Source organism: Belonocnema kinseyi, chromosome 7 (genome assembly GCF_010883055.1).
Source record: "Belonocnema kinseyi isolate 2016_QV_RU_SX_M_011 chromosome 7, B_treatae_v1, whole genome shotgun sequence".
NCBI classification, from domain to species: domain Eukaryota; kingdom Metazoa; phylum Arthropoda; class Insecta; order Hymenoptera; family Cynipidae; genus Belonocnema; species Belonocnema kinseyi.
This window is the reverse complement of record NC_046663.1, coordinates 3,897,854-3,924,290: the sequence shown is the minus strand read 5'-3', so window position 1 is coordinate 3,924,290 and position 26,437 is coordinate 3,897,854. Positions and strand designations below refer to the sequence as shown.

At 26.4% G+C, this 26,437-nt stretch overlaps 1 protein-coding gene across 1 annotated transcript in view; it reads right to left on the bottom strand.

Moving 5' to 3' along the window:
- Nucleotides 1-24,624, bottom strand: part of LOC117175922 — a 48,206-nt gene extending 23,582 nt beyond the window's left edge. Inside the window, exons 1-2 of the mRNA XM_033365770.1 lie at nt 24,078-24,624; nt 10,851-12,407 (exon numbers count right to left, since the gene is read on the bottom strand). Of these exons, the coding sequence (XP_033221661.1) occupies nt 10,851-12,385 (1,535 nt within the window). The 5' untranslated portion in view covers nt 12,386-12,407; nt 24,078-24,624. The remainder of the gene's footprint in view (nt 1-10,850; nt 12,408-24,077) is intronic.
- Between the last annotated feature and the right edge of the window lie 1,813 nt (nt 24,625-26,437).

Below are 26,437 nucleotides of genomic sequence, written 5' to 3'. Positions count from 1 at the left end.
TGGGGTTGGAAGGGAAGTGAGGAGATAAATAGGATACAGGAGAGGTATGTAAAGTGGATACTGGGGTTGGCAAGGAATACGCCGAACTATATTGTCAGGAGGGAGGCAGCAAGAACGAGTTTAGGGATTATAACAGGGAGTCGAGCGTGTAAATATGAGGAGAAATTTTTGGAAGAGGGGGGAAGTAAATTGGTTAGGGAGTGTTGGTGGGAGAAGGAGAACAGACATAGTGGTGCAAAGATGGAGGTGGACAGGGAAAGGTATTTTAGAACGAATGGATTGCAAATGGATAAAGTTAGAAGAATGCACGAGGAAGGAAGGAAGGTATATGAGTTGGTTCAAAAGAATGGCATGGAAAAAGAGAGGGCAGAAGGAGAGGAGAGAATAAGAGAGTCAAGGTATAACGGAAACTATATGTAGATTATGCGAAAGGAGAGAACGCAATATTTGTGTAAGAAAGGAGAGCAAGGAAGTCAGGAACTTATAGCGAGAATGAGGTGCGAGTGCATGGAGAAGTATAATAGGTTCTGGCTTTCTAGAGAGAAGAGAATGTGTGAATTGTGCGGGTAGGGGGATGCAAAATTGGAGCATTGGTTGGAGAAAATGTGAAGAGGTGGAAAGGAGGGGGATAAGCATGGAGGTATTGTTGCATGAAAGGGGTGACAAAAGGGCAGTCGCATGGGTGAAGGGGGTGTAGGGTAAGATAGAGAAGAAGAGAAGGAAGGAGAAAGAGGTATGTAGAGGGAAAGATTGTAAATAGGAGAGGAAGTAGATGTAAGAAAAATGTGAATGTTGTAAATAGTAGTTAAGTATTTGGTGTTAGCCGCGGAGACAGAGGCTGGTAATGCGAGGCGTGGGGACAAAAGAGCGAAATGCTTGCGAGGCGAGGTGCAGCGAGGAAAGTTAGGTTATAGGAGCGAGCGGATTAGTTATAAGATGTGGATGGATGGTAGATTTATCTATCTATTAAAATAAAATGCAAGAATTTGGGGATAATAGGGGTACTGCTATAAACTTGAGCGAGCAAAAATTAGTATTCACGTTTAGAAAAAGTCTCATTTACTGTTTGAAAATGGTGAGTGTGAAAAAGTGATAATGTTCAATAACAAGTTTTGTAAAAAATATCGTCAAAAGTAAGAATTTTATCTGCAAACGGGATTTACGAGAATTCTAAAAGACTACTAAAATGCCCGTGTGTTTGTAGTACAAAAATGTTCGTAACTAGTGAAATTTAAATTCAAGTTTAAACAAATTTTAATTTCGAAATTTTTTATTCAAACTCAATAATTGACACATATAAAAAAGAAGCTCTTAACACTTTTCAATTGAAAATTTTCAATTAAGTACAATTAAACTGTAAAACTTAAACCTTCACACTTTGATAAATTGAATTGTTAAAAGATCTCTAGTTTAAAAAAATATGAATCCGAGCTATCCTAAATTTTAACTCGCATTAATAAAAATATGAAGAAATGAAACATGTCCAACTCACAATAAAAACTTTATAAAAAAAAAGTTTCTTTGGAAAATATAGATTGCAATGAATCTAGATCAATTGAAATGTATATAAGTTAAGACTGATTCACATAGCCTTACTGATAAATTCAGTGAGTCGGTCCAGTATAAAAGATAAAAAATCTAATTTGTATTTTTATTCATAAATAAATTAATATCTTTTAAATTTATTGCGGAACACAAAATAAATAAATACGATCAATCCTAATAATGAAAAAACGTCTTTACTGTTATAATAGCTGGATCAATTAAAAAACGATATCTTTCAAAATACAGCAAAGATATTACCTTTCTTCCAGTTATATAACAACCATAACAATAAAAAAATCTCTCTTTTAAATTCAGAAAAAATCGAAAATCAGCACTTCCTCTCCTGCGACTCAATAAAAGTATATATTTTTTAATTATCCTCTTCTAATTTAGAAAAAAAAACGAAAATAAAAAATTCTTTTTTCAAACACAATAAAAATCTTAAAAATAAAAAAATGGCCCCTTCCAATTTAAAAAAACTGTATCTCCTTTAACTCAATAAATACTTTACAAATATAAAATGCACTGCCAATTTAACAAAAATTCGAATTTTCTATATTTTTTAATTATCTTCTTCTAATTTAGACAAAAAAAACGAAAATAAAAAAATGGCCTCTTCCAATTAAAAAAATAACTGTATCTCTTCCAACTCACTATAAACTTTACAAATATAAAGTGTACTGCCAATTTAACAAAAATTGGAATTTTATTTCAAGGTTGATAAAAATGTTTAAAATACAATAATTCACATGTTTCTACACAATAAAAATGTAAACCTAAAAAGTTCACCTTTGCAATTGGAAAAAAATGAAATACCAAAATTAATTTTATTATTTTTCAATTTTGGTCCTTTCAAATTGATAGTTTTCAATTGTTGCTTAAAGTTACAATAACAATTGTAACGTTAAAAGTTTAAATTTTGCACTCTGACATGTTTACCATTTAAGACTTTCTATTTCAAACGATTCAGTTTCAAATTATGCACTTTTAAATATTTGATATATAATTGCTTATTCAGACATTTTTTTAATTAAAAATTTTCGAACTGAATGGGTTAAAAGTTAAATATTTTCGACTGAAACAATATTTGAACAGGATTTTAAATAAAATAAAATCGTTTAATTAATGAATATATTAATTTTACGTTATTTTCACATTAAAATTAGTTTATAAAGTTTGAATCAGACATTTTAATTTGCTTAATTATTAAGGCTTTCGTATTGAATAAGTTAAATTTTCAACGTCAGTCTGCAAATTGTTTAATTTAAAACCGATGTAGAATCATATCGTAAAATAATTATTGTACAATTTTTAAAACTCCAATTATAGTTTAGTTTTTAAAACCATTAATTAATTTATATTCTTTTATTTTTAAATCCTTTCAATTAAAAATTTACGTTTAAAAATGACGACATAAAATCGAAAAATTGTAAAGTAACCGATTTTTAATTAAGCGTTGTAAACTAAATGATGTAGTCATTAAAACAGTTAACAACTGAAAATAACATTTAAAAAAATGTTGAAATCGAATTTATTTTTAATTAAAAACAAAATTTAGATATCTCTTAAGCCCATGATTTGCAAAAAATTTCTTATGTTGTTTTAGTTTCCACTGTAATGGTTTGTTTTTTACTTTAGATTAGAAAAACGATGAAAAGCATATGTACTGAAGTAAAATTATAAATTATTAGTGGAAATTAAAAACGAAATTTTGTGCAAAAATGGACTCGAGAGATCCCTAAATATATATATTTTTTTGTAAATAATGACAATATTCAGGGGACATTTTGGCACCAAAAGGAACAATTTGTAGGGCAGATATTAAAAAAAAAGTCTTTTTTTGGCCATGCTTTATTTATTCCTATTTTTTTTACCACTTTTCCCGGTTTGCAAATATTTTTCCCGATCAATAAAATTTTAAAAATCGAAATATAAAGTTAAACAGTAAAAGTATAAGTAATAAAAAAATAAAAAACAACAAACTAAAACATTTCAAGTGGAACTCTTGAATTTTTAACTTTTAAAATTGAAGTTTAAAAGTTTTTAAATTCAGAAATTAAATTCAAAATTAAGAGTTTTTAACATTCATAAATTATAGAGTTCAAAGATTTATATTAAGTTCCAAAAATATAAATCAACGTTAAAATTTTCAATACTCTAAATTAAAGAATCAATCAATTAACTTTAAAAATTGTCAAAATTATATTATTTAGTTATTTTAGGCCATTAAATATTTTAAAATTAATTTTTTTTCAACTTAAAAGTTCTTAAATTAGAATTTAAATTATTTTCATTTTAAATAGTTTAAGCATCCTTGAAAAACTTAAAAATTGTGTTTCAAAATCTTGAGAAATCTAGAAGTAGTTTAAAATTTTTTCAGATTTAGCTTTATTTTTGAAATTTTTTCAAAACTTCTCAATAACTTTAAAAATTAATTGAATTTGTCCTACAAATTTTAGAAAATCCTACAAATTAAAAAAAATGTCCTTAAAATTTTGATTTCTAAATAACAATTGAACACTTCTTATTTTTAGAAACAATTAAAAACAATAATTTAAAACAATTATAATTTAAAACAAAATGTAGATTTTTGCAGTTTACAAAAAATTTAGAAGCTTTTTAAGAATTGTGAAAGGCTCCAAACGAATAAAAACATTTTCTTAAAATTCCTAGGTTAATAAAAAATAATTCTTCATTTTGAAAAATTATTTTAACAGAATATTCAAAAAGATTTCATGAGAATTCCAATATTATTAAAAACGACCCAAGAAGAATTAAATTTTTTTAATTTTTAAGATTTTCTAAAAATTGTAGACTAAATTTTATTCAGTTTAAAATATGTTTAGAGGTTCTGAAAATTTTGTTCACAAACTTCGTTTAAATTACTTGATATCATTTTATGTTTTAAATTAATTTTGAATCTTTTCAAAAATTCTGAATATATCTTAAAATTACTCAAATTTTTGTACAAATAATACGTGTTCAATTATTATTTATAAATAAAAAATCAACAATTTCGCTTACAAATTAAACATTTTATTAAGTAGAACAATACAAATTGTGAAGTTAAAATGTTAAATTTTTTTCGAAATTTTAACAATTTAAAGCTTTGTATGTCAAACAATTAAGTATCAAATTGTTTACTTTTAAATATTTAGCTTCAATTTAGTCTTCTTGAATTACAAGTCAAATATTTCTAAATATTAAATAATTATCCTTTTTCTTCATAAAATTTTTTTTTATTAAACGGGTTAAAAATTGAATAACTTAGACTGAAACAATATTTTTAATTTAATAAAAGACTCTGGAAATTCTTTATCTTTTAAAGGATTCAAAATCGCTTTATCAAATCAATTATTGATCGGTTTTTAATACTTAAAGTACGTTAAAATTCTTTAAATTAAAAATATAAGCTTAAAAATAAAAATCTAAAATAGAGAGTTTGTCAGGTAAAACATTTTTGAATTACGCATTATAAACTGAATGATATCATAATTGAAAAAGATATCAATTCAATTAATTATTTAAAAAATAGTAGAAATGCAACTGTTTGGTTGAAAATTAATCTGTTTATGTTAAGTCTTTAACAATTTTATTTAAAATTTATTTTTTTTTAAATTAATTGAACTGCTTTCAATTTTTTATTAAAATCTTTTGTGGTTGAAATATTAACTATTATATTATTTGATAAGAATTTACTTTTTTTGCTCAAAAGTTAAAATACTCGGGAAAAAATGCTACTACTTTATAACAAGTACATCATTTTACTTGAAAAGTCGACTGTTTGGTTGTCAATTAACTTTTTTGTTGAAAATTTATATTTTAGAGTTAAAAATATAACCTGTTTGTAGAAAACTCTTGTTTTGGCAAATTAACATTTTTGTTAAAAATTAATTTTTTCATAAATTCGACTGTTTTTAATTTATAATTCAAACATTTTTTGGTTGAAATATAAACTTTCCTATATTTCAATGATAATTCATCTTTTTGGTATAAAATTCATCTTTTTTATTTTGAAATTCAACAGCTTGTTAGAAAATTGAAGTATTAGATTAATAATTAACGGTTTTTTTTATGTATATTTTTTTGGGGTTCAAAATTTCAATCTCTAGAATAAAAAATTAAAATAAAGCAAGAAAAATGATAACAATTTAAGTTATTGGGATATTGATTCATAGTTATACTTTTTTATTCATAGGTACAATTCACCATTTGAATCCAAGAAAAAAAAATTATTTTTCTACGAAACAGTTGAATTTTCAATTTAAATCGTGAATCTTAAATAAAAAAAAAAGCTGAATTTACAACGAACCATGTAATTATTTCATACTTGAATAAAAAAAATTATTTGAATTAAAAACAGTTGAATTCCAGCCAAAAAGTTGACTTTTCAACGAAACGGTTCTATTTTCAATTTAAATGATCACTAACTAAAGTTTTTATTTTGATCGATTTAAAATTAGAAAATTTTTAAAATGCAAAGACAAATCGGACAAATCAAATTTTATATTTGAAACTGTAATTTTTGAGCTGTAACTCATAAAAAAAGTTTTTTTTTTGTTCAAAAGAGATGTTTTCAAATATTATAAATGAGCATAACTTCCTTACTCTTCAATAAAGTATGTTAATATTATAGGTCAATCGATTCGTCTCGAATCAAGGAATCTTTGTCCGTTCTTGCAACAATTTTAAATTATGTTAATGAAAAAAAGTTTTACTATAAAAAACACTATTTTCAAATATTATGCATTCGTATAGCTTTCTTACATTTCAATCAAATGTATCAATATTATATAGGTCAATCGATTCGTGTCGAATCAACACATCTTTTCTATTATCGCGTCAACTTTAAATAATGAGGATGAAAAAATTGCCACCATAAAAATCGATTTTAAATATAATATAAATGACGATAACTTCCATATTCTCTATTGAAATTTATTAATATTATAAATAAATTGATTCGCCTCGAATCGAAGAATCTTTTATACTCTTGCATCAACTTTGAATTATGTTAATGAAAAAAAGTTTTACTATAAAAAACCGATTTTTTAAATATTATAAAAAGCTAAAAAATGAATAAATATTTTTACAAATTCTTCGGTCAGTTTCAAGATCTTAGTGTTGAAAATAAGTCCTTCAAATTTCATGAAATTTTCTGCAATCGTTTTCAAGTTATCCTGTTGACAAAAAAGTGTGACACACACAGACAGAATTGCTTAGAACATTGTCTGAGACAAAAAAAATTAAATTCTCAACCAAAAAATATTAATTAAAAACCAAACATTTGTATATGTAACCAAAGAAATTAATTTTAAACCAAGAAGTTTAATTTTTTACCAAGAAAAATTAATTTACAACAGAATACATGAATTTTCAACCAAATAGTGGAATTCTCTATTTAAAATGTAAATTTTAAATAAGAAATATAAAATTTTAAAATACATTTTTAATAAAAATTGGAATAATTATATAGTCAGTTTAAGAAATTAATTCTCGAAAAAAAATGTAACAAAATAGTTAAATTCTCAACCAAAAAATATTAATTAATAACCAAACATTTGTATATGTAACCAAAAATTAATTTTAAAGCAAGAAGTTTAATTTTTTACTATAAAAAATGAATTGTCAACAAAAAAAAATAATTTTTAACCAAATAGTTGGACTTTCAACTAGAAAAAATCAATTTTCAACCAAATAGTTGAATTTTCAATTTAAAAGGTTGTAACAAAATAGTTCAACTTTCAATCAAATACCTGCATATTTAACCAAAAAGGATACATTTTTAACCCTGAAGATTAATTATTAATTAAGGCGAATTTTCAACAAGAAAAAATCAATTTTTCAATTAAATTTATAAATTTTTCACCTAAAATAGAAGTTATACTTTCAGTTAAAAAAAATTAATTCTCAACCGGACATGAATTTTCACCTAAAATAAAGAATCTTCAAAAAAATACATTTTTAATAGAGTTTTATATACAACCCAAAAGATGATTTTTAAATCAAGAAAATTAATTAATTATCTAAAAATGAAAATTTCAGCCAGAGATGAAGTTTCAAAAACAAAAAATTAACTTCTTTAATCGAAAAAATTTATTTTTTAACAAAGTAGCTGAACTTTCGACACAGTAGTTGCATTTTTTATTAAAAATTCGACTTTTTAACAAAATAGTTGCATTTTCAATAAAATAATTAAATTTTCAACCAAATAGTCAGTTCATTAATTCAATTCCGTCCTGATAATTTGTTCAAAATAGAATCTTTTAAAAATGTAATAAAACAATTAAAAATTTGAACTTATAAGTTTTTTATTTATTATTCTCAAATTTTCAAACCAAAAAGACACATTTTTATCAAAAGTGTTGAATAGTTAATATTTCAACCAAATGCTTTTTCTAATTGAAAATTCATACTTTTGGGTTGAAAATTTCATTTTTTTATTCATCTTTTCGGCTTAAAAAATCAACTATGTTAATAAATCATTTTTTTCTAAACATTTATCTCTTTCGTTGAAAATTTCACCATTTTTTTGAAAATGTAACGGTTTTATTCAAAATTCATGTAATTTGTTGAGAAAATGTCTTTTTGGGTATCATTGGTTGAAAATTCAATTATTTTGTCGAAATACAACAATTATGGTAAAAAATCGATCGGTTTGATTAAAAATCAACTATTTGCTTGAACATGCACTTTTTTGTTGAAAATACGTATTTTTGGGTTAAAAATTTAACTCTTCTTTGTAGAAAATTAGTCTTTTGACTTAAAAATTCAAAAATTTGATTGCAAATTTTTTGTTATTATTGACTGAAAAGTCTGTCTGCGTTGGAAATTCAACTTTTTTGTTCAAATTTCGTCCTTTGTTTTAAAAATGCATCTCTATTTGTAAACATTTAATCTTTTTGAGTTAAAAATGTAACTTTTTTCTTGAAAATTAATCAGTTTTTGTTGTGGATTAAGCTATTTTGTTAGAAATTTGGGTTTTTTGTTGAATTTAACCCTTTTTTATTCAAATTAAAAATCCTTTTTGGTTCCTATATCAGCAATTACACTTTTCGTTGATAATTCATCTTTTTTATTCAAAAACTCAAATACTTTATTAACAGCAATTAATTTTGTTGCTTAAAGATTTTCTTTCATTGAAAATTGTTCTATTTGATTGAAAAAATGATTTTTTTTTGGTAGAAAATCAGTCTTTTTGACTTGAAAATTGAATAATTTGGTTGATTTTTTAAATTTTTATTGACTAAAAACATCTTTTTTTGTTGAAAATTCATATTTTTTGTTTGAAAATTCATTTCTTGTTGAAAATTTATCTTTTTTGTTCGAAAATTAAACTATTTATTTGAAAGTTAGACTAATTTGTTTAAAAAAATTTTTTAATCGAAGATTCTTAATTGTAGTTGAAAATTCCTTTTTTCTAATTTAAAATTAAACTATTTTGTTGAAAATTCGGATGTTTTGTTGAATATAACTGTTTTGAAAAAAAAAAAATTTGTAATAAAAATATTTTTCGGTTCCTATATCAACTATTACACTTTTCGTTGATCATTCATCTTTTTTATTCAAAAACTCAAATACTTTATTAACAGCAATTAATTTTGTTGCTTAAAGATTTTCTTTCATTGAAAATTGTTCTATTTGATTGAAAAAATGATTTTTTTTTGGTAGAAAATCAGTCTTTTTGACTTGAAAATTGAATAATTTGGTTGATTTTTTAAATAATTATTGACTAAAACATCTTTTTTTGTTGAAAATTCATATTTTTTGTTTGAAAATTCATTTCTTGTTGAAAATTTATCTTTTTTGTTCGAAAATTAAACTACTTATTTGAAAGTTAGAATAATTTGTTTAAAAAAATTTTTTAATCGAAGATTCTTAATTGTAGTTGAAAATTCCTTTTTTCCAATTTAAAATTAAACTATTTTGTTGAAAATTCGGATGTTTTGTTGAATCTAACTGTTTTGAAAAAAAAAATTTGTAATAAAAATATTTTTCGGTTCCTATATCAACTATTACACTTTTCGTTGATAATTCATCTTTTTTATTCAAAAACTCAAATACTTTATTAACAGCAATTAATTTTGTTGCTTAAAGATTTTCTTTCATTGAAAATTGTTCTATTTGATTGAAAAAATGATTTTTTTTTGGTAGAAAATCAGTCTTCTTGACTTGAAAATTGAATAATTTGGTTTATTTTTTAAAATCTTTATTGACTAAAACATCTTAATTTGTTGAAAATTCGACAGTTTTTAAGAAAAATGGTCAGATTTGTTAAAAATTCGTATTATTTGTTTAAAAATTCATTTATTATTTAAAATTTATCTTTTTTGTTCGAAAATTAAACTATTTATTTGAAAGTTCAACTTTCATAATTTTAGTTGGAAATTCATTTTTTTCAGTTTAAAATTAAACTATCTTGTTGAAAATTCGGGTTTTTTTTGTTAAATCTGACTGTTTTTTTTTTTATTCGAAATAAAAATCTTTCAACTATTACACTTTTCGTTGAGAATTCATCTATTTTATTCAAAAACTCAAATACTTTATTATTAGTAATTAATTTATTTGCTTAAAGACTCACTTCTTTAATTGAAAATTGTTCTATTTGATTGAAAAAATGATTTTTTTTGGTAGAAAATTAGTCTTTTTGACTTGAAAATTGAATAGTTTGGGGTATATTTTAAATCTTTTATTGACTAAAATATCTTATTTTGAAAATTCGTAGTGTTTGTATGAAAATTCATGCACTCAACGATTTTTGACTAAAAATTAAAATCTTTTTTGGTTAAAATATCAACTATTTCATTTTTTTTTATTAAAAATTCATCTTTTTTGTTTAAAAATAATACTTCTCATTTGAAAGTTAAACTACTTCGTTAAAAATTTATAATTTTAATTGAAAATTCATTTTTTCAGTTTGAAATTTAACTATTTCGTTGAAATTTGTTTAATGCTTTAACTTATTCTTAAAAAATAAATAAACAAATATTGAAAACTAATTTTTAAAACCATTCAGTAAACAATAATGCAATATTTGCTAAATTTAGAACTGCACAAGAAAAACTGACTAGTACTTTAAATACAACATTTTCTTCTCAAACTAAATAACCCACACCTTTACTTTTCTTTGATGAACAAACTAAACAATTTCACTATTAATTTCTATAAAAAAAAAAAAAAAGAATCAGTTTTTCTTCAATCCAATTTGAATTTTCGCCAAACTTTGACTAGATCAGCCTCCTTCTCTTCAAATTAGTGACATCATTAAAAAAAAAAAGTATAATCCTCGAAATAAAATTACTTACAATTGAACAACAAGATTTGCACTCATAGTGCCGACATCGGATATCAAGTGCAGCAACCAGTAGAAGATCTTGAGAGCTATTTTGCTCCATCGTAACACATGCTTGTTCAAACTTCGATAAAAATCTTTGACCGCCGACTCCCGATTCTCCCTCTTTCGACTCCTCTGACCCTTTCTGATCTGCTGTGCCTTTTCCGACTGGAAGCGCTTCGCCCCTTTCTCCTTCGTCGCCTTCTTCTCGTCCTTGCCAACTTTATTATTCGCCTGCTGATTCTTCTCGATCTTATCCGCGGAGACAGTTTGACTAAAACTGTTGATAGTATTCAGATTATTGTTGATCTGAATCGGCCTCTTCTGAACATTTCCCGGCACTTTCGTATTGCCATTCTGGATCTTCGAGTTGTTCAGCGTCTCGCTCTTCTCGCCCTTCTTCGACGACGAGGACGACGACGAGGAGGACTTCAGCGGACGCTTCTTCTCGAAATTGTCGGATCTGTCGAACGCGTTCAGCTCGGAGTCGGTGGGCGAGCCGAGATTGTCAAGCGAGACCCATCTCCTCGGCAAATTCGAGTTATTCTTCTCCAGAATCTTCTTCGGGGCTTGCACCTTCGGCGAATTATGATCATCGCTGCCTGAAGAATTCTGCCGTTTCAAAACAGCCGGCTTCGTTTTGCTCTTCTTGCTGACGAGCTTCTTCGCGGAGCCTTCCTGCTTCGGCTTGATGGACGGAGCAGTTTGAGGCGACGAGGGAGTCGGCACAGACTTGGCCAATACGTCGGAATAGGATGGTCTCATGGGCTTCACCTCGGCGACCATTCGCGGCTTCTTCTGCTGTCCATCCGGCAGAGCTCGAGGCAGCTCGTCAGAATCCTTGACCTCGGGAGTGGACTGAGGAACAGGAGTGACGTTTGGAGAACCTCCGAAAGGACTGTAAGTCCCGGATTGATTTGGCACCCAATTACCCACGAGATTGTCAATCAGCTGTTTGCTGTTTGAGTTCTGAGTGGATAAATTTGGTGATACGGTCATCTGCTGGCTCCCGAAGAGGCCGTACTCGCGATCTATCAGGCTCTGATTGCTGTAGGAATTCAAGCCATTCAACTGGCACTGCTCGGCCATGATTTGAGATGCATTTCCGTAAATGACATTGATGAAGTTACCACCACCGACGTCTATTGTTCCCACCAGGTCGTTGTTCTCGTTGATGCCGAGGTGGTTCACCGTCTGGGGTGGAAAGTAAATCGGATCCGGTATTGGAGGTTCGTAGGTCGGCACTTCTGGATGCATATAGACCGGAGCTGGCATCGGATTTACGGATTGAATATTGGATGTGTTGGGGAGAGTTTGTCCTGACATGTAACGCTGGACTCGATTGGGATTGTAATCGCCCCAGTTGTGGGACGTTGACTGCTGGGAGGGAACTCCAAACTGAACATAGTGACCAGCAGAACTCTCCAAATCCGCTGTCACAACCTCGATGATTTGGTCCAGTGACATGCGCTCAAAGTCTGACGGAGAGTGCTTCTGTTCAGCCATCTTGCTTCGCGTTCTAGCACTCCTGAAATCAGGGATTGATTGCCATTAAAGCTAGGCAAAATCAGGAGATTAAATTAGGAATAAATTTAGGTGGAAACAGCTTCTAAAAATGCGGATCAGCAGAGACGGATTACTCTGCATTAATGGATGAATTTTTTAACTAATAGTTGAATTTTCATTAAATATATAAACTATCAATCAAGAAGATAACTCTACCATCACAAATGGAATAGTTGAATGTGCAGTTAAAGATTAAGTTTTTGCTAAAATAGATGATTAAAATTTTAAACAAGAAGTAAATTTGCAACAAAATGGTTTAATTTTCAACAAAAGCGTTACATTTTCAACCGTTAAAGGGTGACTTCTTGACAAAAATGTTGAATTTTTAACCAAACAGTTGCATTTTTATTAAAGAAAGATGCAATTTTTATTAAAATATGTTGATGAAATTTTAAATTAAAAAACACATTTTTAAAATAGTTCAAAATAGTTGAATTTAAAAAAATATTTCAGTTGACGCTTCAACATCACAATATGAATTTTAATCAAAAAGTAATTTTTCTATGAAGAAAAAGTTTATTTTTCAACCAAAAAGGATGATTTTTTAAAAAAAATTCTTGAATTTTTAACCAAGCAGTTGCATTTTATAAAAAAATGATGAATTCTGAACGAAAAATGTAGTCACTGATATTTCAACAATCAGGGTGGCCGTTTTAATCGACGAAATAAATTCCCGGTCATTTCCCGGTTCTTCTACTCAAAGTGGAACTGTTAAACTTTTTAAATTAAAATTTAAAAGTTTTTAATTTAAAAATGTTATATTTAAATGCTCAATAATTAACGCGTATAAAATTGAAGGTACTAACATTTTTCAATATAAAAAATATAAATCCACGTTATCATTATCTTAACTACTTTCTTAACAGTTCATTTTTTAAATGGAAAAAACATTAATTTAGCTAAAAATTCGCATTATTTTTTGTTTATTTAGAATTAATTGGTTTAATTTTATTAATTTTTAAATCAGACAAATTTTCATTAAAAAAGGAGTTGAATTTTGAGAGTGGCCGTTTTAATCGAAGAAATAAATTCCCGGTTCGCAAACATTTTTTAATGATCAATGAATTTAAAAAAAATGGAATCTAAATTAAAAAAATAAATCAATGAACTTTAAAATTTTCAAAATTATATAATTTTAAGGAATTTTAAGCTAGAAACATGAAATATTGAAAAATTGAACGAATTTTAACTGAACACTTCTTAAATTAGAAATTCAATTATTTTCTTCTTAAATAATTTGAACATCCTTGGAAAACTTCACAATTTTATTTCGAAATCTTGAGAAATTTAGAAGTTGTTTTAAATTTGCTTAAAATTTAAAATTATTTTGAATTTTTTTCTGAACTTCTAAGTATCTATCAAAATGAATTGAATTTTTTCTACAATTTTCAGAAAATTCTGCAAATTTTTGAAATATTTTGAAATAATTTTGAAAAGATTCCAAATTAATGTAAATTTGAAATGAAAAATTGTGAAAGGCTTCAAAAGAAAAAAAACATTTTCTTAAGATTCCTAGGAAAATAGATTCTAGAAGATTTTAAGGAAACTTTTTAAAATTTGCATGATAATTTTTTATCTTTTTAAAACTCCTAAGTATCTTGTTAAAATTACTCAAATTTTTTCTACAAATGTTCATTTGTAAATTATACATCAAAATTTTAAATTTTCACTTACAAATTAAGCATTTTCCAAATACAACAATGAAAATTGTAATGTTCAAAGTTTAAAGGCTCTTAGAAATTTAAAGATTCTAGGCTTTCTATGTCAAACAATTCAAATAAAGATTCTTTCCTTTTAAATATTTGGTTTCAATTTACTTGTCGTAAATAAAAATTCAAATATTGCTAAATATTCAATAATTAATCTTTTTTTAAATAAAAATTTCAAATTGAATAGGTTAAAAATGGAATATTTTAGACTGAAACAATATTTTAAATTTAATAAAATCCTTTAATTATGAATATATTATTATGAGGTTATTTTTAAGTTGATAATAGTTTATAAACTTTCAGTCACATGTTCACATTTGTTTTTGTTCACTTTTTATTACTTGAAGTACAGATAAATTAAAAAAAATTGATTTATTCATTAAATAAAAATGTTATTTTATTCCAAATTTTCAACATCAAAGGCTTTTATATTTTGTTTGTTCAAGTCTTTAAGAAAGCATTTTAAAATTCTTTAAATTAAAAATGTAAAATTCCCGGTAAAAAAAATTCACTATCATTTCCGGTTTCAAAAAATACCCGGTTTCTCGGTAAAGCGGCTGCCCTGAGTTAAAAACATTCATGTTTAACCAAAAAGGAAACAAATTTTCAACAAATTATTAAATTTTCAGTTTAAAAAATATGTAAAAAATTTCAACCATGAAACAACGATTTTTCAAAAAAAATTTCAATTTAAAAAAAAATTTCAATTAAAATGCTAAATTGTAAACCAAAAAAGTTACTTTTAAACAAATTATCAAATTTTCTACAAAGTAGATTAAATTTTAACCAAAAGAGATTTTCAATTTTAATCAAAAATAGTTGAATTCAACCAAAAATTGAACTAAATAGTAGTTAAATTTTCAACAAACTACGTTCGTAATCAAACCAAAAGATGAATTCTCACAGAATAATCTTAATATTTTACGACAAAAAATTTTCAACAAAATACATTAATTTTCAATTCAGAAGGAAAAATATTCACTAAGAATGCAAAAATCAAATTTTAAGTTAAAAAATTAATTTTTTAACCATATAGACTAAAGAGAATTTCAAACAAAACAGTTCAATTTTCTACCAAACAGATTAATTTTATAATAAAAAAAGATACATTTTCAACAACGAAAAAATGACTTTTTAACCAAATTCTTGAATTTTTCAAAATGCAGATTTTTTGCAATCAAAAACATTTTTTAAATAAAAATCAGTTGAATTTAAACAAAAATACGAATTTTCTACAAAAAGAGTTAACTTATAAATTAATTTTTTACAGAACAAAAATTTCGAACCCATAAGTTGAATTTTCAACGTAATAGTTCAGTTTTCTGCCAAAAAGACTATTTTAAAGAAAGAATCTTAATTTTTTACCAAAGAAAGGAAATTTCAATCAAATACATGAATTTTCAATTTTTCACAATAATGAAATAGTTTAAATTGCAGTTGAAAACATTATTTTTTAACCAAATAAAAAATTTTCGAACAAAAAATGAGTTTTTAACCAAATACGTAAATTTAGAAACAAATAGTTGAATTTTAAACAGAATATTACAGTTTTCAACAAAATAGATTAATTTTGAAGTAAGAATCTTAATTTTCTGTTAAAAAAAAATATACATACAACTAAAAACTAAATTTTCAACCAATGAAATGAATTTTCTGCTAAAAAATTCGATTAAGTTAAAAGATATTTAGAAATTTTGAAACAATTCAAAAATTGAGAAAAAATTCAATTGAATTAAGAGACTTAAGAGATATTTAGAAAATTTTCAAGGATTCAAAAATAATTTCAAACTTTAAAAGAATTTAATTTTAAACATTTCCAAAATTGTAAAAAAATGGAAGATTTTTGGGTTATTTTCTTTAATTTTTCAGAGTTTTGTAAAAAATGTAGGAAAAATTCGAACAGTTTGAAAAGATTTTTAGAATTTTCGGAAGTTTTTGCAGCATTTCTTTGAAATGTTAGGAAAAATTTGAATACTTTTAAAAGATATAAAGAAGGTGTAGAAGTTTTGAAAAGATTAAGAAATAATTTAAATTTTGAAAATTTCAAATTTTTTAAAAATAATTTACATTTTTGAAGATTTTGTAAGATTTTAAAAGAATAAAAAAAACGTCTTAATATTCCGAGAAAAATTTCAAATCATTTAAAAAAAAATAAATTTTAAGAGAAAATTAAAATAGATTTCAAAAAATTGTCTTTTTAAAGTATTTTTAAATATTAAATTCAACATTTCTATAATTATCAACAAAAAATCTGGAAGATTTGAAGGCACTTTTTTTTAATTTTTCAAAGATGTTGGGAATAAAAGATTTGAAAATAATTCCATTTTTTTAACAAAATGTAGACTTTTGAATATTTGGGAACATTTAAAATGATATTTTAATTAGAAAAATTAATTTTAAGAAAGTATTGAAGTAAATTTCAAACTTTTGCACATCCGAAAGGTTAAAAAATCTTACCGTATTTCCTCATGAATGACAGAATCTAATTTTAGCTCGAAATTAAATGTTAAAAAACTCCTAAAACATAAATAGTTATAAAAAATGTTTATTTTGCATTAAAAATTATTTTCGTTATCAAATAAAAAAATAAGACGCGCGCAATTGATGATGCTACGAAAAATAAAAAAAATTTAAATTTCTTTTATGCAATATTCGTTCTCTTTCTTATTGGGTAAAGGAAATTTTTCCAATTTAAACATAGATTAATTTTTAATGTATTACATAACAATGTTAAACTATAGAAAAAGTTTGCGTCAACATTCTCAAACAATCTTAAATTACTATGTTTCATAGCAGCGGTTGTAAATTCTCAATTATTTACAATCTGAACATCGAATATTTTTCTGATGTGTTTAAATTGCTACTATCAATAGCGTGTTTATTACTTTCAACAAAATAAGATAAGAATAAAGTTAATTAATTAAATTAAAGTCTTCATAAAATTCGCGAAGAAACGAATTAATTTAAATAAGATAAGATTTCTTACTAAATGATATTATTCCTTCAAAAACAAGAATTCAGCAAGAATTCCTTCAACAAGAATTCAGTTTTAATGTCAAGTTTATTCAAAAAGACCTACCTCGCTGAAGTTTGCAACGTTTTAAAAAAATCGAATTTACAAAAAAATTTTTTTGTGCGAGACCTAAAATTTAAAAGATTCAGATAGGTCTATTTGATGATAAAAGTTACCCGCAAAAGTTTCAACCCCCTATCTCATCCGGAACACCCTCGTTTTCAACCCCTAACATAGCGAAAAATCGGGAAAAATCCTCTAACATCCAGACCTAAAATTTTAGGCTTCCGAATCGTTCTACTTAACGTCCAAAGATGATAAAAAAAGTTTCATTCCCCTGTCTCATCCGGAACCCCCTCGTTTTCTACCCCTAATATAATGAAACTGAAAAAATGCTACAAAGTCCCCCAACTTAAAGACCTGAAATTTTATGCTTTAGAATGGTTTCACCCGATGTCCGAAGACACTAAAAAAAGTTTCATTACCCTATCTCATCCGGAACACCCCGTTTTCAACCCCCCAAAATATTGAAAAATCGACAAAAAATTCCCTAAAATCCAGACCTCAAATTTTATGCTTCAGAATGGTTCCATCTGATATCCAAAGACACTGAAAAAAGTTTCATTAGCCTATCTCATCCGGAACACCCCGTTTTCAACCCCTAAAATATTGAAAAATCGAAATTTTTTTTTTAAATTCCCTAAAATCCAGATCTAAAATGTTATACATCAGAATAGTTCCATTTGATGTTTAAAGACACTAAAAAAAGTTTCATTCCCCTATTTCGTCCGGAATACCATGTTTTCAACCCCCAAAATATTGAAAAATCGAAAAAAAATTCCAAATAATTCCCTAAAATCCAGACCTAAAATTTTATGCTGTAGAATGGTTCCATCTGATATCGAAAGACACTAAAAAAAGTCTGGATTTTAGGGAATCAGTTGGAATTTTTGTTCGATTTTTCAATATTTTGGGGGTTGAAAACGGGGTGTTCCGGATGAAATAGGGGAATTAAACTTTTTTTTATCATCTTTGGACGTTAAGTAGAACGATTCGGAAGCCTAAAATTTTAAGTCTGGATGTTAGGGAATTTTTTGGATTTTTTGTTCGATTTTTCAATATTTTGGAGGTTGAAAACGAGGGTGTTCCGGATGAGATAGGGGGTTGAAACTTTTTTTAGTGTCTTTGGACATCAGATGGAACCATTCTGAAGCATAAAATTTTAGGCCTGGATTTTCGGGAATTTGTTGGATTTTTTTTTTCGAATTTTCAATATTTTGGGGGGTTGAAAACGGGGTGTTCCGGATGAGATAGGGTAATGAAACTTTTTTTGTTGTCTTCGCACATCGGGTGAAACCATTCTAAAGCATAAAATTTCAGATCTTTAAGTTAGGGGACTTTGTAGCATTTTTTTCAGTTTCATTATATTAGGGGTTGAAAACAAGGGGGTTCCGGATGAGACAGGGGAATTAAAATTTTTTTATCATCTTTGGACGTTAAGTAGAACGATTCGGAAGCCTAAAATTTTAGGTCTGGATGTTAGAGGATTTTTTCCGGTTTTTCGTTATGTTAGGGGTTGAAAACGAGGGTGTTCCGGATGAGATAGGGGGTTGAAACTTTTGCGGTTTACTTTTACCATCAAATAGACCTATCTGAAACTTTTAAATTTTAGGTCTCGCACAAAAAAATTTTTTTGTAAATTCGTTTTTTTTTAAACGTTGCAAACTTCAGCGAGGTATAAGACCTTGAGTTTTCTGAAAGTTTATATTTAAAAATGTTCCAGTGGTATAAAATAAACTCCCAATTTAATCATCTCTAAAACGGTTTATAAAATCAACAAAAAATGCCTCATAGTTGATTATAACAAAATCTGAAATATAATGTAAGTGTACTTTAAAAAAAAAAAGTTGAAAATGCAATTTTTTTATTTCAAAAATAATTAAAATATTGTAGAGATTGTACACAATTATTTAAATAAGATTTTTTGACCTCAGAAAAGTTAATTTTATAATTTATAATCTTAAGGAAATAACATGCAATTTTATTATTTAATTTAAAACTCAAGAATTTTTTTAAAAACAAAATTCAATTTTTGGTTTGTTTGAAAATTCAACTGTTTTCTCGAAAACACGACCTTCTTTTTTGAAAATTCGTAGTTTAGGTTAAAAAAATTCCTATTTTGTCGTACAAATTTAATCTTTTTTGATTAAAATGCAACTGCTTGGCTGAAAAATAATTTTTTTTTATCGAGGATTTTTCAAAAATTGTTTAAAAATTCATCTTTTTTGGTTCAATTCAACATATTTCGGTTTCAAATTAAAATCTTTATTACATTTTTCCTGAAAAATTATCTACCTCTTACTTTGTCGGTTAAAAATTCATGTATTTTGCTGAAAATTAATTTCTTTGCTTAAAAATTAAAATAATTTTTTGAAAATTCTTTTTTTTTTTTTTAGTTAAAAACTAATTTTTCAACTGAAAATACGACTACCATTTTTGGTGGAAAAAATTTATCTCTTTTGGTTGAAAATTCAAGTATTTTGTCGAAAATTCCTTTTTTACTGAACATTGAACATTTGTGGTAGAACATAATAATTAAAGATTCACCATTTTGCTTAAAAATTTAATCACATATTTTGCTGAAAATACATAATTTCTGGTAAAAAATTAATCTTCTTCGTTTAAAACTCGTCTTTTTTGGTTAAAGATTTCCCATTTGGGTTAAAAATTAATTTCTTTGGTTAAAAACTTAACTATTTTGCTGAAAATTCGGAATTTTGTCAAAAATGTATATTCTTGTTTAAAAATGTATCTTTTTGGTTGAAAATTCATCTTTTTGGTTCAAAATTGACCTTTTTTAGTTTAAAATTCTTATTTTTTGGTAGAAAATTAATCTGCTTGGTTGAAAAGTAATTTTTCTGATCAAAGATTCCCAATTTTAGTTGAGATTTTTTTTTGTTTGTTAAAAATTAAACTATTTTCTACGTCAACGTTACGTTTTTAGCTAAAAAAAAAAAGATTTAGGAGAAAGTAGTTACATTATCAAAACGAGATGAATCTTTAAACAAGAACATTAATTGTTAACAAAAGAGTTCAACTTTTAACCACTCACTTTATTCTGAAACCCAAAAATATGTAATGGAAAATAAACTTTATTTTTTAAACAACTTTTCCAGTTTCCTGACCTACTAATATTTTAAAATTATAAAAAATAAACTTCAAGTTTTATGTAAAATGTTATTGTTTAGTTTACAAATGATAAAAATTCCTATTTATTATTAATTTATTAATTATTATTCATTATTTGGATTATTTATTTATCTTCACTATTCTCCCTTTCTTTTGTCTTTTCACATTATACAAACTAAATTAATAGAACCCAATAAGGAAATTTAAATTATTGTTGGTTGAAAGTTGAACCTTTTCGTTCAACATTCATATTTTTGGTTTAAAAATCTGTCTCTTTTCGTAGAAAGTCAATCTTGTTTTAACAATCTTGTTTGTTAAAAATTAAATTAGAAATGTTTGTATTTTGTTAAAAATTCGCATTTTTTAATAGAAAACTAAACTCCTTGGTAGATATGAAACTTGAACTTTTTTGCAGAAAATACATATTTTTGGATCGAAAATTCAACAATTTGGTATAAAATTTAACTGTTTGATTTAAAAATGATATATTTTGTTAAAAATTCGCTTTTTGGTGGAGAACCATCTTTTTCGTCAAAAATTAAACTGTTTGGTTGAAAATTAATTTTTATTGATTAAAAACAACTGCTCTTTATTTTTAATTAAATTCCTTTTTTGCTGAAATATCAACTATGACATTTTCCGTTAAAAATTCAACTCCTTGGTTGAAAAACTATTTCCATGAAAGTTGATTTTTTTGGTTCAAGATTTATAATTTTAGTTGAACAATCGTGTATTTTTTTCGTTAAAAATGCGCTCCTTTCACTGAAAATTAATTGTTTTTTTAGTAAAAATACAACTTATTCATAGAAAATCCACTTTTTTTTCTAGAATCTTCACGTTCTCGAGTTGAAAATTTAACTGTTTTATTGGGAGTGGTTAAACTGTGATGCACCATCTGGTGAAAAAAATCCAAACTAGAAAGAATAGGTACGATTTTAAAGATGCATTTTAATTTTCGCATAAAAATGTTTATTATGATATCATTCAGTTTAAAATGCGCATTTCCAAAATCGTCCACTTTAACAAATTTTAAATTTTAGATTTTTATTATTAAGTGTAGATTTTATTTTAAAGAATTTTATAATACAGTTTTAAAGGTTTAAGCAATTAAAAATTAGGAGCGTTTAAAATGGAAGATTTTGTATAAAAAATATTTTTAGTTGATCAACTGTGAATATAAATTAATAATGATTTTTCAAATTAAATTGATCTTTAAGATTTAAAAAGTGAATAATACAATTCCAGTTTCTAACATTAAAAATTAAGTAAACTATTTCAATTGAAAAGTCTTATTAGTTCAACAAATTTAAACGCCTGATTGAAACTTTATAATCTGTTTTCAATTTTAAAATAACCTTAAAATAATATATTCATAATGAAATGCTTTTATTAAATTTTACATATTATTTTAGTCAAAAGTATTCAATTTTTAAACCATTCAATTTGAAACTTGTTAATTAAGAAAAATAAGAATTATTTAATATTTAGAAATATCTTACTGTTTATTTAAAATCGGTAATTATAGTTAAATATTAAAAACTAAATTTTTAACGTCAGATTTTAATTGTTCTATTTCAAAAAAACTTCATTTGTAAGTCAAATTTTTGAACTTCGATGTATAAATAGCAATTGAACACATATTATTCTATAAAAAAAATTCAAGGAAGTTAACATATTATAAAGTGTCTACGTGTACCGTCAGAATCCGGCTATTAGTAACTAAATTTCGGTGTAAATAGCTCACAGCCTAATTTAAAATATATATATATATATAGATTTTGGCAGATTACGAACAAAAAATTAAAAAGATTTTTAAGAATTTTAAATAGCTTCAAGCTATTAAAAACCATCTCCTATGAAAATGAATAATGATTTTTATTTTGAAAACATAATTTTTGAGTGATTATTCAAAAAGATTTAGAAAGATTTACAACATTCTTAAAAATGAATGTGGAAGATTTGAAGGAAATTTGTTTAATTTGGCAGAAAAAATGCAGAAAAATTGAATTCATTTTAAAAGATGTTTAAAAGTTCTGAAATAATTTCGAAAATAATAGAAAAATTGAAGAAAAAAAATGTAAACAATATGCAGATGTTTCAAGATTTTCAAACAAAAATTTGGAAGCATTTAAAGTATTTTTTAATCATTTAAAATATAAATAATTTAACTTTTAATTTAAGAAGTGCTCAGTTTATAAAAAAATGTAATCATTCAATTTTTAATGTTTCTGGATTAAAATTGCTTTAAATTATATATTGATTGATTCTGCAATTTAGACTTTCGAGAATTAAATTTTTCTTGAATTAAAACGACCACCCTAAATCGTCTATTATTCGTATTCTTCGCATAATCTGGATAAAATTTGTCGCTATATACATGTTTTTTTATGAAGAGTTGTTTTTAGTATTCAATCACTGTTTTATACTTTACTACACAATCGTAAAAATAATTTTATGCAAAAATTAATGTACAACTTTAAAATTGTACCTACTTTTTCTAGTTCCAATTTTTGGCACCAGGTGGCGAAATGGTAGATCACCATTCCCAATAGAAAAATGGATATGTACGGCTAAAAAATTTGTCTTTTTTGGTAGAAAACAAATTTTTGGGTTTAGAAATTGAAAGTTAATTTATTTGGCTGAAGATTCATAATTTTATTTGAAACTTTTTTGTTTTTTTGTTAAAAATTCGTCTACTTGGCTTGAAAATTCAATAATTTCGTAGAAAATTAAACTGTGTAGAAAACTCGTTGAAAATTAATTTTTCTGAATGAAAATTTATCTGTCCCACTTTTGGTTAAAAACTGATCTTTTTTAATTTAAAAATTCAACTATTAAAGCTAAAAGTTTTTTGAAATCAAGAAAAATATAAAATAAAAATGATTGATTTTTAGCCAACTAGTGTCATCGCTAAAAAAATTGTAAAATAGTGTAGCGAGTCCGAGGCCTGAAAAAGTAATAACCCCAAGGAAACAAATGATTTATTATTCATCAAAAGTTTATTTTAAAAAGACCTTGAATTATTCTCGATCTTTAAATTTAACCTGAAAAAACTGCGCTTGAACTAAAAAGCCTGAGGCCTATAATCAAAACAAGCAAACTTGTAGAATCAACAGCTGTATAAACACAAGAGAAAATATTTTCAACTGCGGACAAAATTGGTTTCGATACTAAGTTTCCCTAACTTCTGAAACCTGAATATCTATAATTTGAAGTCACTCTTAATTTAATACTGTTTTGAAAATGTTCATGAAAATAACAATGACGGAAAGCAAATCAGAAGCCAATGACCTTCTTCACACATGTTTCACAATTTCGTCAAAGATAACAATTTTCTAATAAAATATTTGTCAATAATCGTTAAATTGACTGCAGCAGTGTGAAAAAAGTCTAGCCCGATCTTTGGAAAACACAGAGAATTAAAAACCGATATTGTTGCAGTACTTCGGGTGTATAATAACTGGACCTTACTTGAAATAATCTCATAACGATAAGGATTCGAGATGTCCGAACTAGTCAGGAACCATATGATAACTTCCAGAATGGCAAAAAACGTGGCAAAAACTAGAGAGATTGTGTTCGAAATGTACTTTTTTTTTTCTTTCTATTAGGTAATGAATCTAATTTTCTTCTGTAACCTGAAAAGGGTCACGATCTGTCGATCTTTAGATCGAAGGAAGCAGACTGTCGCACAAAAGCAGAAAAGTAATGGTTAGGTTACCTCTTTAATAGACATCCAGTCCTACCAGAGAGGAAACTGCATTTTGATGCACTTTCTTTACACTAAACACGCGGCGAGTGCAGAATCTCCATTTCACAAACTCCCTCTCGCACGCAGACACAAGTCACAACACGTTCACCGCACTGTTCTTCAGTCTTCACCATAAGACGACTACGACAAGATGTGATGAAAAATCCGCGAAAGGGAGAGGGGAAGGGGCCAATTATGGCTGGAGTGGGACAATCAAGAATAAGTCAACAAGACACTTTTTCACATTTTGCTAGGCGAAACGTTTTGTCCATAAAGCAAAGATGGTACAACGTGTGAAGAGATGCTTTAGACTTCGAGTCATTGCGTTCCTCTCGCTCTCCGCTCTTTAAAATAAAAATAAACTCAAATGGTCTTTCTTTCTGGTTGAGTTTATAAACATCGATTAAAGTGTATTATCTGCGGAATAGAGCATTGCCAGGGATTACCAGAAATGAAGACCATTAAGAGCATGATTATGAGTATTTTACAGATTTGGAAATATGACAGGTGACATTGAAGTGCGCGAGAACCACATCTGCAAATTTAAAGGGAAAGGGTACCCCGTTCTTCTGTTTAAAGTTCACTTCACACGTGCTGCATTAGGGTCCTGGAGCCCTGAAATAAAGTTCATCAAGGGTACTGATGGTAATATTGTACCCTACTAATGGGCGCTGTTCGGCCTGACCCAAGGGTGGGTAAGTAAAATACCCTACGTAATTTGCGTAGTTTTTTACGGTAAATTACTAGGTATTTTACGTGCCTAGTTTCTTACACAATGTAAATTACGCGGTTCTGCGGTTTCCGTTTCCCTCCACAAACATTAGCTCTAAAACATGTTGCCCTTTGCAAACATTTCTTGAAGTAAATTTTAACAATTGTATAGATAAATAATTTTATTATAATGAAGTTTATCAGTGTATGTTTTATTGTTAAATTTTTTTATCTACTGGTCTCCTGGATGTTATTTTTTTTGTCTGCGGGTCATAAATCAATATATTTTTAATAATTAATTTTTCAAACTGAATATTCAGAAAATATTCTTTTTTGACCAGCAGACAAAAAATTTGACATCAACGTATTTATTAAGTATTGAATTGACTAATATTTCACAATAAAAATGATGAAAAAAATATTTAATGCGTACACTTTAACTATATTTTTTCAAATATTATAAATATTTCAACTTGAATCGAAAATTGTGATACTTGAAATTTTGAAAACACTCAAACTTTTTGAATTTTTGTCGAATCGAAAAACTTAACTGAGATAGATTCTGAATATATTTGATATCTAGTAAAGAAATTAAATGAAATTTCTTAATTTATCAGAAAAATATTTTTGTCCATTTTTCTGAACATTTTTAAAATTTTCAAATTTTTATAACTTTTCTAATTTTTATTGAAATTTAAAATTTTATTTAGATAATTTTCAAGATAGAGTACAGGCAGACAGATAGACACTGATAAAATTTTCAGGTTTTCGGATCCTGTGCGTGCCAAAGCGTAAAGATTCATTAAAAAGCAGAGATCGAAAATTTGGACGCTTACATTCCACTCTCATGAATGAGAATGTGAAAAAATATATAAATGTAAAAAATCACAGCAAATGACAAAGACTTCTTGGGTTTGAATAATTCACCGGCATTCTTTAAAAAATCATATTAAAATCCATTTCACTTACAAGTATTTAAATGAACAAAAATAACAATATTTCACTTGTAGAATTTTATAATTAAGATCATTTCATGCAATATATTGAAGCCCGGAGTATTTTTTTGCATCTGTTTTGCTTTAGTTGATATTATTATTTTTTTATGAACAATATTGGCACTGAAAAAAAACTCTTACAAATGCAAGTACCACAAATTAAAAAAAGTGGGGTTATGCACAGTTCTACATGTCCGCCATCTTGGTACGTAATTTATTAGGTATTTGACCGGTTTTCTACGTAAAATACTTCACTCACGTATTTTACGTAAAAAATCTTCAGTTACTCGTAACTGCGCATCCCTGGCCTGACTGCGGTAATACCTTACCATACCAGTAATTACCGGTAATTACTGGTAATCGTGGTAAAAAGCAGTAACTCAACATACATTTAGTTTGGAGAGCAGCAGGCGACAAAACTCTCAAAACTCAGTTTCGATTAAAATATTCACAGGTTCATTATACACGCATACACGGAGCGAAAAATGTTATTTATCATTTCTCCCCATACGAATTCTACTTCCACTCTCAAAGTTGAGTGCCCGATCTATCCGCGTCAGAGTTCTGCGAAAATTTAAATTTAATAAATCCAAAATACGTTTTTTAATATTAATTATTAATAAC